The sequence below is a fragment of the Notolepis coatsorum genome (genome assembly GCF_963971535.1).
Source record: "Notolepis coatsorum genome assembly, chromosome: 6".
Lineage (NCBI taxonomy): Eukaryota > Metazoa > Chordata > Actinopteri > Aulopiformes > Paralepididae > Notolepis > Notolepis coatsorum.
In genome coordinates, this window is record NC_140170.1 from 182,823,020 (window position 1) to 182,840,457 (window position 17,438).

Genomic DNA, 17,438 nt, shown 5'->3' on the forward strand with positions numbered 1-17,438 from the left:
TTGTCAACAACGGACCGCAGGACCGCAGGACCGCTGCGCTGCAGGTGAGCTGAGCTTCGAATGAAAATCATGGCGGATTAGGGCTACATAATGCCGCAAGCTCTGCCGCTCCCGCTCTGCGGTTGCCGCGCCTGCCGCGGGGCGTGTCGCAGCCAATCAGGGAAAACGCGGAGCAACGGCAGCACTGCTCCGCTGTTAATAAGCAATAGGCGTCCAGGACTCGAGTCCTACAGCACTGCTTTCCTGTACCAGTCAGGCGTTACGTTCGACCTCCGGCCTCCTTCGGCACGGCACTGCACGTCTTCCTCTGCCCTCCTCGGTCATAGAGGTCTGACCTCCTGCCTACCTGTCCCCCCACACACAGGAAGTACTTAATGTCCCCACACACAGGAAGTACTTAATGTCCCCACACACAGGAAGTACTTAATGTCCCCACACACAGGAAGTACTTAATGTCCCCACACACAGGAAGTACTTAATGTCCCCACACACAGGAAGTACTTAATGTCCCCACACACAGGAAGTACATAATGTCCCCACACACAGGAAGTACTTTTAATGTCCCCACACACAGGAAGTACTTTTAATGTCCCCACACACAGGAAGTACTTAATGTCCCCACACACACACACACACACACACACACACACACACACACACACACACACACACACACACACACACACACACACACACACACACAGGAAGTACTTTTAATGTCCCCACACACAGGAAGTACTTAATGTCCCCACACACAGGAAGTACTTAATGTCCCCACACACAGGAAGTACTTAATGTCCCCACACACAGGAAGTACTTTTAATGTCCCCACACACAGGAAGTCCCACACACAGAAGTACTTAATGTCCCCACACACACACACACACACACACCACACACACACACACACACACACACACACACACACACACACACACACACACACACACACACACACACACACACACACACACACACACACACACACACACACACACACACACACACACACACACACACACACACACACACACACACACACACACACACACACACACACACACACACACACACACACACACAGGAAGTACATAATGTCCCCACACACAGGAAGTACTTAATGTCCCCACACACAGGAAGTACATAATGTCCCCACACACAGGAAGTACTTAATGTCCACACACACAGGAAGTACTTAATGTCCCCACACACAGGAAGTACTTAATGTCCACACACACAGGAAGTACTTAATGTCCCCACACACAGGAAGTACTTTATGTCCCCACACACACGCATGGTACCTACAGTCCATCTAGGTGCGCATGCAGGCAGAAGGCCAAAGCCCACATGTGCTTAACCTGTAATGTTAGCCGTGTTTGTTATAGCTAAATAAACACGCAGACCAGGCCAAGCAGCTCACCGGGAACATTGATATAAACATTTTATTTCAGCCATCCACTTACTGTATATGGCACAGGTACTTGGGCACTGAAAGATGATTGTATGTCCTTACGCTTTTAGGGGGGAAGCCATATACAGTAGAGTGCTGTCTGTGAGGAGAAGCAGGAGGTCTGAGGAAAAAATAAATACAGAAATAAAAGGAGGGGCACTTGGAGCAAAAGGGCAGGGGCTCAAGCCCCACCCGCGGCCCTACCTGTGCACGCCACTGCTGAGTTGAGTAACACGTGGTGGTGGGTTGGAGCCGCTGTGTAAAGTCAAAGTTGGTAGATCGAGACCTTTGCCCTTTCATGGCCTCGGAGAGAGAACCTGTGACGCCGTCAGACAGCGTGTTAGCAGAACTCGCTTTGGGGCGTCAAGAATGTGGTCAAGAGGCATGAATTCTCTATTGTGCCCGAACTGGCTTGACTTCTTTATTCACATATAAGCAGTAGATGTACAGAGCTCTGCTCTCTTTGAGAGCCGTTGAGGAGAGAAAGAAATGGGTGGGGACAATCTCTTTTATAGTTACCTCTATGGTAGAATACTCAGGTAGCTACGCCTAGAGCGCCCTCCAGTGGAGACAGATATATATATATATATATATATATATATATATATATATATATATATATATATATATATATATATATATATATATATATATATATATATATATATATATATATATATATATATATATATATATATATATATAACTGGCTACATCTGGGAGAGACAATGATATACACAGGTAGCCTGTTACAGGTGTAAACAGTCATATGTACAGTTAGACAGTCACTAACATCCCCACACAGAGTCCCTTAATTCAACACAGCGACCTCTAGGCACAACGACCCCACTCACTATTACGCTTTATCAAAAATATTCACTATTACACTTTATCAAAACAAGCCCACTCACTATTACACTTTATAAAAAAATTCACTATTACACTTTATCAAAACAAGCCCACTCAGTATTACACTTTATCAAAACAACCCACTCACTATTACACTTTATCAAAACAAGCCCACTCAGTATTACACTTTATCAAAACAACCCACTCAGTATTACACTTTATCAAAAAAATTCACTATTACACTTTATCAAAACAAGCCCACTCAGTATTACACTTTATCAAAACAACCCACTCACTATTACACTTTATTAAAACAAGCCCACTCAGTATTACACTTTATCAAAACAACCCACTCAGTATTACACTTTATCAAAACAAGCCCACTCAGTATTACACTTTATCAAAACAACCTACTCAGTATTACACTTTATCAAAACAAGCCCACTCAGTATTACACTTTATCAAAACATCCCCACTCACTATTACACTTTATCAAAACAACCCCACTCACTATTACACTTTATCAAAACATCCCCACTCACTATTACACTTTATCAAAACAAGCCCACTCAGTATTACACTTTATCAAAACAACCTACTCAGTATTACACTTTATCAAAACATCCCCACTCACTATTACACTTTATCAAAACATCCCCACTCACTATTACACTTTATCAAAACATCCCCACTCACTATTACACTTTATCAAAACATCCCCACTCACTATTACACTTTATCAAAACAAGCCCACTCAGTATTACACTTTATCAAAACAACCCACTCAGTATTACACTTTATCAAAACAACCCACTCAGTATTACACTTTATCAAAACAAGCCCACTCAGTATTACACTTTATCAAAACAAGCCCACTCAGTATTACACTTTATCAAAACAAGCCCACTCAGTATTACACTTTATCAAAACAAGCCCACTCAGTATTACACTTTATCAAAACAAGCCCACTCAGTATTACACTTTATCAAAACAACCTACTCAGTATTACACTTTATCAAAACAAGCCCACTCAGTATTACACTTTATCAAAACAAGCCCACTCAGAATTACACTTTATCAAAACAACCTACTCAGTATTACACTTTATCAAAACAAGCCCACTCAGTATTACACTTTATCAAAACAACCCACTCAGTATTACACTTTATCAAAACAACCTACTCAGTATTACACTTTATCAAAACAAGCCCACTCAGTATTACACTTTATCAAAACAAGCCCACTCAGAATTACACTTTATCAAAACAACCTACTCAGTATTACACTTTATCAAAACAAGCCCACTCAGTATTACACTTTATTACATGTCTTGGTGGAGTGTGGGTGGGATTCAGGGGTGTAAAAAGTACCCAGAAATTATACTTAACACTATGATCGCCGTGGACGAGTTTACACGTCATTCCTAGCCATGCTCATTCTGCCGAAGACGCCGTAACTCGTCTTTGATGTCAATATTTCAAAAATCTGTCATCGAAATCATATTTCCTTTCCGGAGCCCTGAGACACACTGCAAAGCTCCACTCATCTCTCTAGCGGTTCAGGAGCGCCATCTGGTGGCCGATCGGCAGATCGCCAACCGGAAATTAACCTTTGAACCGGTAGTGCTCATCCATATGTGGTCCGGGCACTCGCTATCGTTAGAGAGACTCCGTATTATGCGGTTAGGTGGCCGAGCGGAGATTGCGTTCGTCACCAACCCCGGAGCTGTGAGCTGGATTCGCCTGTTCGAATCCAGCTCACAGCTCCGGGGTTGTCACCAGCTTGGCTGGCCGTCTGCACTAATACAATTGGCTGTATTAGATGGTGGGAGAAGCTGGCGGGGTGGGTCCGGGTCGTTGTAAACAGCGACTCCTACAGTTCGGTCGGGGCGCCTGCTAAGCGCGGATAGGACTCGAGGGGGATAGTGTGGTCCTCCCACACGCTACGCCCCCTCGATAAGAATCCGCGCTGCCAGGTGAAAAGAAGCGGTGATTGGCTGGATGTGTGTCGGAGGAAGCACGTGGTAGCCTCCACTCTCCCAGATGATCTGACTGTGGGGGGTAAGTGCGCAGCGACCAGGAAGGGACTGGGAATTGGCATACGACTAACATTGGGATGGGAGAAAATCGGAGGAAAATGGAGGGGGAAAAAGACCAATAATAATAAAAAAAAAAAAAAGAGACTCCGTATTGACACAGTGAACATCGATCGGTGCAAATAACTCGAAAAAACAACATGATTTGGACGTATATACTATTATACAACCTGGAAATGGATCTGGCATTTCTCCATCCCATAATAGAAAACATTCTGTTCCACGCTCATCTGCCAGCAGCGCGAGGAAGCCACGGTAAGATTCAGTGTTATATTCTAACGTATTCCATATAAACTGCTATGATGAACATATGACCCACTCTGGATGAATCATCTAACGCTGCCCACGGAATTATAAACGATCCCCCGCCCATCCGGTCATCATCAGATGATGCGTAGAAACTTCTAGAACCACGTCCAGTTGACATTTTTTATCTCGCACAGATTCCTACCAAACTGTATTTGATCATCAATATAATGCATTTAGGGCTATAAATCACGTTCTGAAGAAAGCTGCAGAAAACGATAAAAACATACTTATACTTTAGACCATATTTTAGTATGAATATGTGAATGAAAAAGTGTAACGTTGCTACACCCTGAACAATACATATAGGACATTGAATGGGCCATAATAATGGCAATTTAGCAATATAATTTAAAAAGTTATAGCCCTGCAAAGAAGGAGAACTTCTCCATAGACAAATAGAGCTGGCGAGGGATGGTAAATTATGAATTTAACCCATGGCGATTAAAGTGTTAAGTGAAAGTATGGGTGCCGTCTCAAAATCGTACTCAAGTAAAAGCCAGAGTATCTGGCTAAAAACACACTTGAGTAAAAGTAAAAAAGTTTCTACTTTTAAATGTAGAAAAAATAAAAACTTTTTTTTATTCCCGGGGTAATGAAATGTTCCGTTTCGTCCTCTTCATCAGTCGTACTATCGTTTGTGGCCATCTTCTGTAGCTTGCCACTCTGACTGTCTATTCTTCTGATAGCAGGTGATTAATCAAAGATCCCCGCTTTCTAGTCTTGCACAAGGACCAGCCAGCATGGGTATGGGCGGGTTAATTTTCCATTGATGGGGATTTGATTGCAGGGGCGTCATTTTGGTATGACAAGGTATGGCACTCGCCATACCTTGGCAAATAAAAATGTAAAAAAAAAATGTAAAAAAAAAAAAAAAAAAAAAAAAAATATATTGTTGATTTAGAATTTGAATGTCAACATTATGAACGGAGCTTCGAACTATTCGGTACAGCCCTAGTATGTTTTGATATAGTCAATTATCTCACTTTTACTAGGTGACTTTTACTATAGGTGACTAACTGAAATATGCCCCAAAAAAAAGGAAAATGGACATAGGGACGTTTTTTAATCAAAGGGCAGCAGAGACAAGTGATACAGGCACACAGGTAAGGTCTTACAATGGCTTAGTGATTATAACAGTGCAGTTCAGCATTCAGTAACCCATACTTTTTGTGAATGTGTTTTTGATACTACATTCTGTTGAACACACACCTCAAAACCGTACCTAAGGAAAATTGGCTCAATTGCAAGAAAAGTAATAGTTATGATATTACATTCCGCATAATTCGTATGCAAAATATTGTGGTTCCCTGCTTTAGTCTGTTGACACATTTCTATACTAAAAATGCTTGTGTAGTCCTGTGTCATACCTAAATGTCATATAACTGAATTGTATAGAAACAACTCACCAAAAGTGACTATTGCACAACTGAATTGACAAAAAAAATACCCCCCCCCCCTCCTCGCCATACCTTGCCTTTTACTGAAATTACGCCACTGTTTGATTGGCTGTTTTTAAATAAAGCACGGCCGCAGGATTAATAACGTTAACGTTAGTTCGGCCAGAGAAACAAATATACTAATTAAAATTGATGGACCTGCTTTGTACTTTGGTGGGTGGGATTAGGGGAGAGTGGGGTGAGAAGTGCCAATTTTTACTTAAAGTGCCTTTAAAACAAGGTGATTACAGTAATGCCCCCAACAAAAATATATACATATAGTTTAGGATGTTGTGCATCCCTGGGGACAATCACTTAATTTGGATCTTAAAATAAACTGTTTCAGAAATATAGCTTTAGAAAAAAAAGTGGTTTTGTGGCACAACTTGCCCCCGGTGCGGGGTAAATTGTGCCATTAGAGAGAATACATTGTGCCATTGATAATTTTAAGTAAAACAGATCATTTTAATCTCAAAAGCGGTAAAAGCATCCTGCAGATCTTCATCTCCTTTCCAACCTGACGTATAGTCTTCCCCTGTTGCACCTCTTTCACTGCTCTTTCCAACTTCTCAAGAGGAGTTGAAACCCTGTCTGTCTTCCGTTTGTATCTGCGTGGCATGATGGATTTTGGTCTAAAATTAAGAATATCACATCGTTTTAGTGATCAAATGTAGGAATGCAATGTACAATAACAATACAATACAATAAAGTAATATATATACTTAATAATTATAAGTTGGGGCAATTTAACAAAGAGAATATCTGGCACAACTTAACTTTGGCACAAATCACTCCAAGCCTACCATTTTGAAAAAAATGCATCCCCCAGCTATTTTGAGCTAGCATCATGCTAACTGTATAGACTCATGGTGTAGCTTACTAAAGCACTAAAACATGTGTGAACTGTTTTCAAAGTTGTCTATAATTGTTCAAACACAGCAACAAAAAAACCTTGATCATACAATTTTTACTTTGGAGGGCAAAACCATGTTTTTTTTTTACTTAAATGTGCTTAAATGTGTCTCCCTTCTTTGCAGGTTGAGTGAAATGGATGCCTCTTCAAAAATATGTTGTCACATGACCAACTTCTTCTATGGTTTTTCTAGATAACAGGGGTGGCACTACTTGCCCCTTGGCACTACTTACCCCACTCTCCCCTACACTTCATCACATGACTGGTGGAGTGTGGGTGGGATTACACTTCATCACATGACTTGTTGGAGTGTGGGTGAGATTACACTTCATCACATGACTTGTTGGAGCGTGGGTAGGATTACACTTCATCACATGACTTGTTGGAGTGTGGGTGAGATTACACTTCATCACATGACTTGTTGGAGCGTGGGTAGGATTACACTTCATCACATGACTTGGTGGAGTGTGGGTGGGATTACACTTCATCACATGACCTGTTGGAGCATGGGTGGGATTACACTTCATCACATGACCTGTTGGAGCGTGGGTGGGATTACACTTCATCACATGACTTGGTGGAGTGGTGGGTGGGTTGCAGTTGAGTGGGGGTAGAGGGGGGGGGGGGGCTGCTACTGCTGGCCACACCTCTGGTTCTGCCAAGAGAGGTCTGGAGAAATTCACAGTATAACAAATTACCAAATTAGATTAGATTCAAATTCATTATCCATTATACAGCACAGGTACAGTACAACGAAAATAAGTGTGGCATCCGACCAGAGTGCAAATGTAACAGTAAAGTGCAATAGTGATATACAATGTACAGGTGATTATATATAAAATATATACATTTGTACTACTGAGTAATAGTGCTAATCAGATGTACAGTGATACAGGTCTAAAGACACTTACTAGTAGTAAGTCATACTGGGCAGCGGTATAACTAGTAAGAGTATATTCAAATACATATATAGAGGCGACAGTGGCTCAGGGGGTAGAGCAGTCGTCTGGTAATACGGAGGTTCCCGGTTTGATTCCCACTCCTCCCGGGCAGCTTGTCGAAGTGTCCTTGAGCAAGACACTTAACCCCTAACTGCTCCCATTGAGCAGTCTGGCACCTTGCACGGTCGCATCTGCCATCGGTGTGTGAATGTGTGAGTGAATGGGTAAAATGTGAGGAACAAATTGTAAAGCGCTATATAAATGCAGCCATTTACCATTTATATATATAGTGACCAGGCACAGACTTTAGGTCTTATTGAGAAATCTTAAAAAAAAAAATTAGATGTTAAATGTAAAGATTTTAGATGTTACATGTTTACATGTTACATTTACATACAAAAGTACAGGTTCATACCTTCAAAATAAGCCATCACTTGTACAAATCGGGCGGATACTTTTCAATCTATGTCTATATGAACCATGATGATAACACAATGCCTTTTTTGAGCCACAGGCCTTGAAAGAGCCATTTCTGTTAACTTTGCATACAGACTACATTACCCAGAGATCCTTACTGTACCCCCCCCCCCCCACAGTAACACCTTCCAGACTGAGAGCAGCCGTTGTGGCTTTGTTATTATGATGTGACGATGAGTGTTTAAAGTGAGCATCTAAAGTGAATCGTTAAGAGTTAAATGTAAGTAGCCTACTTTGTTTCACCACTTTATTGTTCGGCTCAAATAAGGGACTAAACACGTTTCGCAATTATGCCACATCAATGTGGAACGCCCTACCCAAAGCTGTAAAGGAATGTGGATCACTACCCACTTTCAAAACCTCTCTCAAGGGACACCTACGGGAGACTGCAATTCAACACTGGCCCCTGTAAATATCCTAACCCAACCCCCTCCAATGTACAGTCATTTACCTAGTATGGTTTTGTCAATAGTCCAATGTACAATTTTGTTTGTTTGTACAGTGTCTCCCCCCCCCCTCAATGTACAGTTTTGCTTGTTTATACAGTGTGCCCCCCCCCCCCCCCAACCACCTCCAATGTAAATTACCCAGTATGGTTGTCAATATCCCAACGTACCCAACCCCCCCCCACTCAACCTCCTCCAATGTACAGTTTCTACGTCAAATGTATATACTCCCTTTTCTTGACTCCTTCTGTATCACAAACAGTACTGTATTTGCAAATCTGGTATGTCATAAATGTATAGATGTAGCAGTACTGACTATCTGTATGTCATGTATGTCATATATGTCCTGATGAATTGAAAATGGGGGACCCTGATGTAAACAAGACGAAAGTCTTTCTCTGGTCTGCATCCCCTTAACAATTGTGTGTATTGAGCTGTACTGTATTGTACCCATTCTGCAATCTGTTAATAAAGTTTTCAATCAATCAATCAATCAATCCCTAAGGGTAAAATGTTATTGAAGAGAGAAATAAGCGTCATGCAGGTTTCATATCATTTATTTGATCTCCGAGAGACAGCCCCTTCTCAATCTAGCACCAATTCCACCTCACGCACTGATCGAGAGAGGTGTGTGTGTGTGTGTGTGTGTGTGTGTGTGTGTGTGTGTGTGTGTGTGTGTGTGTGTGTGTGTTCGCCACACTATGAGGCTATGGTAAATTACAGGTAAAAGTGTTGTGTGTGTTGAACGAACATCCGGCCCTTTGCGCAAATTATATTTTGGGAAGGGGTGAACTTGGAGTTTTGAATAAGATTCTGCACGCAAAAAAAAGTTCTGCACGTACGGTCGTTAGTGGTTAACGTACCGTTGTATTCGTTCGGTACACAGCCGTACTGAACCTAAGGTCCAGTACTGAAACGGTTCGGTACGGATACGTGTACCTTTACACCCCTATACTAGTATTAACGAGGTCCACTAGCTACCAAGAGACTGACAGCTAAGGTAACATCAGTCACTAAAACATTTGATCCACCATCTTTGCTGATGATAGGTAGGGTTACGTTAAACAACGCTAACTCCATCATAACTCTTACATACTAACATCATTTTCACAGGCTTACAAAACACGAGGAAAATAAATATCTGTGTGGATGGTGAAATATTTGTGGATCATGGTACATTATATGTGGATAGTCTTTTGTGAGTTACGTTTATTATGAATTTACAAAACACAAGGGAAAAGTATTTGTGTAGCATAGTAGGTGTGTAAAGGTACACGTATCCGTGCCGAACCGTTTCAGTGTACCGTACCATACCGAACGGAACGAATACAGCGGTATGTTAACAACTAACGACAGCCCACCGGGGGCTGTTTTTATTCACATGGCCGTGTGGCAATAAAAGGAACTTGAACTTGAATATAATTTTTTTTACAAGTCGATTATTAATTTCAATATAGAATATTCGTTGACAGCCCTACAAGTACAATTAGTTACTGCACACTATACATCACCCCTGAGTGGAACATGGAAAGCCAAACTTTCCCCCACTGTACCGAAAACCCGTACTACTGAACCTTGACTTCAAAACCGCGGTATGTATACCGTACCGTGGTTTTTGTGTAGCGCTACACCCCTAGTGGAGAGTAAAATGTCTGCGCATCACGGTTCGCATGTGGATTGTGTCTTTTGTGAGTTACATTTATCCACTAAAAAACCACATACCACGCACACACACACACACGCACACACGCACGCACGCACGCACGCACGCACACACACACACACACACACACACACACGCACACACATCGACACGCCTCACTCTATATAAAGCTATCCCCTAGATTTTGTGGACACGTATACTGTAGGGCCATTTCAAGACGAAGTCCTGGTTCCATTATATCAATAAGGTGAGTATGAACTGTGCACACTCTCTACAGTAATAAGACCACAATAAACATTCAGCCTGGATCGCTTTTGCTTTATTTTGTGATAATGATATTACTTAATTGTATGTTGTGTATGACTTGGAATGGTTGTCATGTCACATATTCTGTGAACACTTTAATACATTTAATAGAAGCTAATTTAACACATGTCATCATCTTCTGTGTTTTTGTTTTATTTCTTTGTCTATAGAGAGAACATGAGGAGACGAAACCAATGGAGTCTATTGCAGTACGACCGATGAACTGTCTTAGGTACAGTTTCTATATGCAGTATACAGGTGCATCTCAATATATTAGAATATCAAGGAAAAGTTCATTTATTTCAGTAATTCAATTCAAAAAGTGAAAATCAGTGACATATTTCAAGGCTTTATTTCTTTCAATTTTGATGATTATGGCTTACAGCTAATGAAAACCCAAAATTCTGTATCTGAGAAGAATTGTATATTACATAAGACCAATACAAATATATATATATATATATATTAGTGCTGTCAGGCGATGATTTTTTTTATATAATTAACACATTAACTGCCACGCAGTTTGCCCCTCTCATACCACTCTCTGCCACCACTCTAAGCCTATATGGAGATATTCACCTTCTTTGCAGGGCTATAACTTTTTAAATTGTATTGCTAAATTGACATTACTATGGCCCATTCGATTCCCGCTCCTCCCGGGCAGCGTGTCGATGTGTCCTTGAGCAAGACACTTAACCCCTAATTGCTCCCGATGAGCAGGTTGGCACCTTGCATGGTTGCCTCCGCCGTCGGTGAGTGAATGTGAGGAACACATTGTAAAGGCTGAAAGCTAAGAAGAACCTTTTCTTTCTTGTGTTACAGAGTTGGACGACTTCAGCTTCCAAGGTATGAATCTCTCATCTGATAACCTAACAGCGGTTGTTAACTATCGAGACTCGCTCACCAAGGCTGTGACCAAGAACGTGATCGTTGTGGTTCTTGGAATCACCATCAACTACATCAACGCCGCCCTGATCCACACCTTCAACAAACACCAGGTCTGACACGTCTCCGAAGTCTTACTAGTGGTAATTATGTAGATATTTATCTACATAATTAGAGATAAATAATATGTTAGTAAGACTCTCAATACATTGAACACTGGATGGTTTATATCCCAAGCGGTTTCAATTATCCACATATGAACCCTTTCACTACTGCACTGCCAAATGGTTAACCCTTTCACTGTGACAATACAGAAGGTTAACCCTTTCACTGCCACATGGCAAAGGGTTAACCCTTTACTATCACACTACAGACGGTTAACCTTCTCTGTGGCGAGTTTCACTTTTACCCACCCGACATGGAATGTGCACCTTTAACCAGTTAAAGGGGCAATCCACCAAAAAACAATGCTGGTTTATTTACGATACGATACGATATCTTTGTATTCATACAAGGCCAAACAAGGATCACACAGATCATGTAGTAATACGTTGAGGTTGTATGAAAAGGGAAACACCAGGATGCAGCCGCTGGTTTTGAGAGGAACCCAGCAAAACCAAAACAAATAAATACATCTATAACAACCAAACAAGACATGTAGAACAAAACAAGACATATTCTATAGAACATAACACAGTACAGACATGGTACAATATACTAGTACAGAGAGGAGTGTAATTTTCTGTAGACAATCATCAGTTATATGAAGACAACAGTTTCTCTTTTAAAGAGGGAGACAGACTGGGACATTTTTATGGAGTGGTCGAGCTTGTTCCATAATGTGGGGACCCCTGCACAGTACACTCCGACTGGTACATTTTAGCTTTAGATTTTTCCCTTTGATTAGATCAGGGGTTCTCAAACTTTTTTATACCACAACCCCATTTTATTTAGAATTTATTTTATTAAGGAATATCAAAATAAAAGCACACGTTGTTGAACTTGATCATGCATATTTTATTAGAAGATTTTATTACAGCACTATGTTATCAATACACATTTATAAAACGAGGCATATTTAGCCAAAATATGTGCATGAGTCTGGTCTCTTTTGAAAGGAAACATTCCGAACTTTCTTCCACAACAAGAGAAAAATCACTCAGAGTGCTAATGTACACACTCACGTTTTGTTTACTTGTTGCCAGATGCCTGTTTTTAAGTTCCAGCTGAGAGGTAGGAGCTGGAAAACATAATGGTTCCATAGCCTGAAGTCTTATCTACAGTACAGGTCCAACGTTTATAACAATCCCACGGAAGATGAGTGTTTTACAGATGTTTTTGTAATCCTTGTATTGGTAATAATTCGTCCAAAATGGCGGACCGCTCATTGATTTGGACGGCGAATGAGAAATTCTCCAAACAAACATCTTCTTCTTCGTCTTCTTCGCTCCATTTTCCGTAGGAATCAGCCCTCATGTAATATACTGTTGGCTCCAGAATTTCATTGGCTACAAAGGTGGTCAATAATTTTCGCCATCACCAGTGACTGGTCCGTTCAGGACCCGGCCAAACCGGACGTGGTCACTTGTCCGAAATGGCTTGTCAAATGACGCTCGTCAGATGTTTCATCTTGTAAATCGAGACTGGAAGCACGCAATAGGTTGAGCGGGGTGACGATCGAAAGGCGGCAAATTCAACATTCCACAATGTATTGGTTGATTCAATGTCCCTGATGACATCATTGGTGGCCATGTTCAAACTCATTCACTCTAAATAGCTGTTAAATTAAATCAATGTGCGCAAAACTGTTTAGGATTTTTGGAATGCGTGTTATGTGCAAAATAAATCAGCATTTTTTTTTTTATTACCTTCACCCTTTAATGTGCACATTCACCAGAGTTGGAAATGTCCCCATTCCCACCCTTCCTTAAAGGATAAGGATAATTAAATGTTTTAATTGTCTCGTGTCTCATTGTCAACCTAGCCTCGGAGAAGACCAAAACCTAAATAATGCATTTCTCTTGCTAACAAATATGGTCCAAGTCATACAACTAAATAAAGGGTTAAACATGGGCGTTTAACTATTCCCTGGACTCACGCTCAATGTACCAGCTTGGACCCTGGACTCATGCTCAATGTACCCGCTTGGACCCTGGACTCATGCTCAATGTACCCGCTTGGACCCTGGACTCATGCTCAATGTACCCGCTTGGACCCTGGACTCATGCTCAATGTACCCGCTTGGACCCTGAGACTATAGACAGTAACAACAACAACAACAACGTATCCTTAAAAGCAGTGGTGGAAAGTAACTAAGTACTTTTACTCAAGTACTGTACTTAATTACAATTTCGAGCTACTTGTACATGGCAAAAATGTACATATTTGAAGCCTGTCAACTTCAAGAGAACGTAATCAGAGCAGCATAACTGGACTACCTACCACTTTAACATAACCTTTGATCAGAGCAGCATAACTGGACTACCTACCACTTTAACATAACCTTTGATCAGAGCAGCATAACTGGACCACATACCACTTTAACACAACCTTTAATTAGAGCAGCATAATTGGACCACCTGTAGAGGTCAATGGTTCGAGGCTTGAATGCTCCCAAGCACTGGAATACATAAAGCGTCATGTTGAATGTGTACTTTTACTTTAGATACTTAAGTAAATTCAATAGAAAATACTTCTCTACTTTTACTTAAGTCGAATTTGAATGGAGGACTTTTACTTTTACCAGGGTACTCATTCATCTGGGTATTTCTACTTTTACTTAAGTAAAGGAACTGTGTACTTCTTCCACCACTGCTTAAAAGAGCCACAAGGGAAAACAACTGTAGGCCTACAGACTTTATTGTGTTATCCTGACTTTTTTTGGTTCCAATCACGTGGGTCAGTCCTGGCTATTTCGGCGGAGGTGCCCATATATTACAAAGATGTCAAATCAATCCCATCACTCAATAACCCAATTCCATCTCCCCCCCTCCCTTCCAGATTTTCAAAATGAACCCTCGCTACATCCTCTTCATCCACCTGGTGGTCAACGACATGATCCAGCTGACGCTCACCATCACCCTGTTCCTGTTCAGCTACACCCTCTTCAAGATCAACGCCTCCTTCTGCGCCGTCTTCATCCTCACCGCGCTCTTCACCACCGAGAACACGCCCGTGAACCTGGCCTGCATGGCGCTGGAGTGCTACGTCGCCATCTGCCTCCCGCTGCGCCACGGCCAGATCTGCACGGTCCACCGGACCTACGTCCTGATCGGCCTGATCTGGGCGACGAGCATGGCCTCCGTGTTGCCCGACCTCTTCGTCGCCCTGGCCACCGAACCCCCGGAGCACTTCCGCTCGCGGGTCTTCTGCCTCCGGGAGACGGTGTTCCGGAACCCCCACATCATCAGGAAGAGAGACGTGTACTACGTGGTGTTCCTGGTCCTCGTGTGGCTCACCCTCGCCTACACCTACTTCCGGATCCTGTTCGCCGCCAGGGCGGCCGGCTCGGACGCCAACAACAAGAAGGCCCGGAACACCATCCTGCTGCACGGCTTCCAGCTGCTGCTGTGCATGCTCACCTACGTGGACCCGCTGATGAAGGTGGCCCTTTTGCGACTGTTCCCCGCGCACATTTCGGACACGCTCTTCGCCTGCTACGTCATCAATCAGATAATGCCGCGTCTGATCAGTCCTCTCGTCTACGGCGTGCGAGATCAGACGTTCAGGAGGTACCTGAGGACGTCCCTGCTGTGTCGAGTGGGCGTGAGCAGCACCCACCCGCGGACCACGTTGAAGACACCGTCGTAAGATACGAAAAAAAACGTTTGGACATTTTTACAAACTATTACAGCTTGGTAAGGACAAGATTATAACGGGAAAACACAAAGGTGGTGACAGGGTAAAAGGAGATAAAAACATGGTAATACCAGGGTACTATCTATGTCAGAAGGAAATCACCAGTAATTACCATTTCTTACCGGTAGTAGTTACAAGTTGTGTTCCATTCCATTCCCTTTATGAACGTCCCAGGTAAGCCCAGGGTTGGTTGCTTGGTAATAGTGATGGTAGGTATCTAGCAGCATGGAATAGACTGAATATGGAGAATATATCCTCTTTAGTTTCACCAACGTTTCAGTTTTATCCAAGTTTCACTTTCTATCATAGATGCAGTTGCCATGATGAAGTAAGTAAATAGACCATAACTGAGCGATCTTATGCAATTCATTCATCTGGAGAAGATTAAATACTCGCTAAGGGGGTCCAAAGACAGATGTCTGCTCGTCTGGGGTCCTGTCCTGAACCATGTGGGAGGACTAGTTGTAATATCTTAAGCAGCCTTAAGCATTTACATTCATAACGGCGATGAATACATCCTAAAGAATCCTTGACTTATGATATAGGTTTGAAAGTGGAAATGGTATCTATCTTTTAAATTGTTATTGTGTTTTTTTATTTTTTTTTATTTTTTTTTTTTTTTTGTCTCTCTGTCTGTTTGTTTTTGTGTACTGGGGGGGGGGGTACATTTTTTTTTTAAATGGGAACTGATATGAATTGAAATTATGTGAAATATAATTGATGATATACCCAAATAAAATACATTTATATAAAAAATTAAAAATTAATAAATTAAATAGACCATAACTTGCCTAACTACACTGTAGGTTACTGTTAGGGCTGGGCGATATGGCCAAAAATGATATCATGATAACGTATCATATCACTCGATATCAATAATTATCGATATTGTTATAAAAAAAAATTGCGAGTGCTTAAAATATATATTATATTATAGCTATGGGTCCAATACACCCATCGATTGTCAGTGAGTTGCTTCCAGTCAACATGCACAAAACAGATTGTTTTTTCATCTGTACATTTCCGTTTTATACCGTTTTGAATATGAGTATAGTTTTGGTGATTCTTTGTAATCCCAGGAAAAGACGCGATAATAGCGTTTTAGTGGAATACACTTATCACGTTGTCATTTTTCGCCTGATTATCGAATCTTCCTGAAATCAACGCTGGATTATCATTACTATATCTCCTCGTGCATACATGAAATGTATGCGGGGGCGCCGCCCCCCCTCCCCCCCCCCCCCCCCCCCCAACGGTAGAAAGCACAACACGGTCCACACAGATAAGCTTTGATCGCGGAAGAAGAAATATCAGATCAACGCAAGGTTTTATATATAGTGTTCTTACTTGTCTCTGATGTAATGCAAAAAAGATTATCGAATTATCTGATCGCCATTCCAGTTATCCACAGCGATCCTGTCCCCGACATCACCAAGGCGTTACACATGAACGGGCAGGCGGGTTAGTGTTCCATGCCATCGTTGCAAGAGCCTGCCTCGGCCTGAGTATTTAAACCCCGCCCCCACGGCTCAGATCGGCTCAGAAAATTCACCAGACTGTTTCCAATGAAGTGCAATAGCTCCGCAAGGCAGTAGAGGGCGGTGTTGACCGTCTGCCAGCTCAGACAGGGTCTGAAGGGTCTGCAGAGGCTGCAGCCATGAATTATGAATGGAAATAGCGAATAAACGAAATAACGATCATAAAAACGAGTTTACTCGTTGTTGGCGCTCCACGGTTGGACGGCAATAACGAGTATACTCGTCTTTGGCGCAGAATGGGTTAAGTTGCAGGCAAGAAAGACAAGTCTGTC

At 41.9% G+C, this 17,438-nt stretch overlaps 1 protein-coding gene across 1 annotated transcript; it reads left to right on the forward strand.

Moving 5' to 3' along the window:
* Nucleotides 1–11,733: 11,733 nt before the first annotated feature.
* On the forward strand, nt 11,734–15,580 carry LOC311229868 (odorant receptor 131-2-like; the record flags this gene model as incomplete). The annotated part of the gene is made up of 2 exons (XM_084315939.1): nt 11,734–11,883; nt 14,771–15,580. 2 exons carry the CDS (start codon nt 11,734–11,736, stop codon nt 15,578–15,580), a joined length of 960 nt encoding a protein of 319 aa, XP_084172065.1.
* Nucleotides 15,581–17,438: the final 1,858 nt, after the last annotated feature.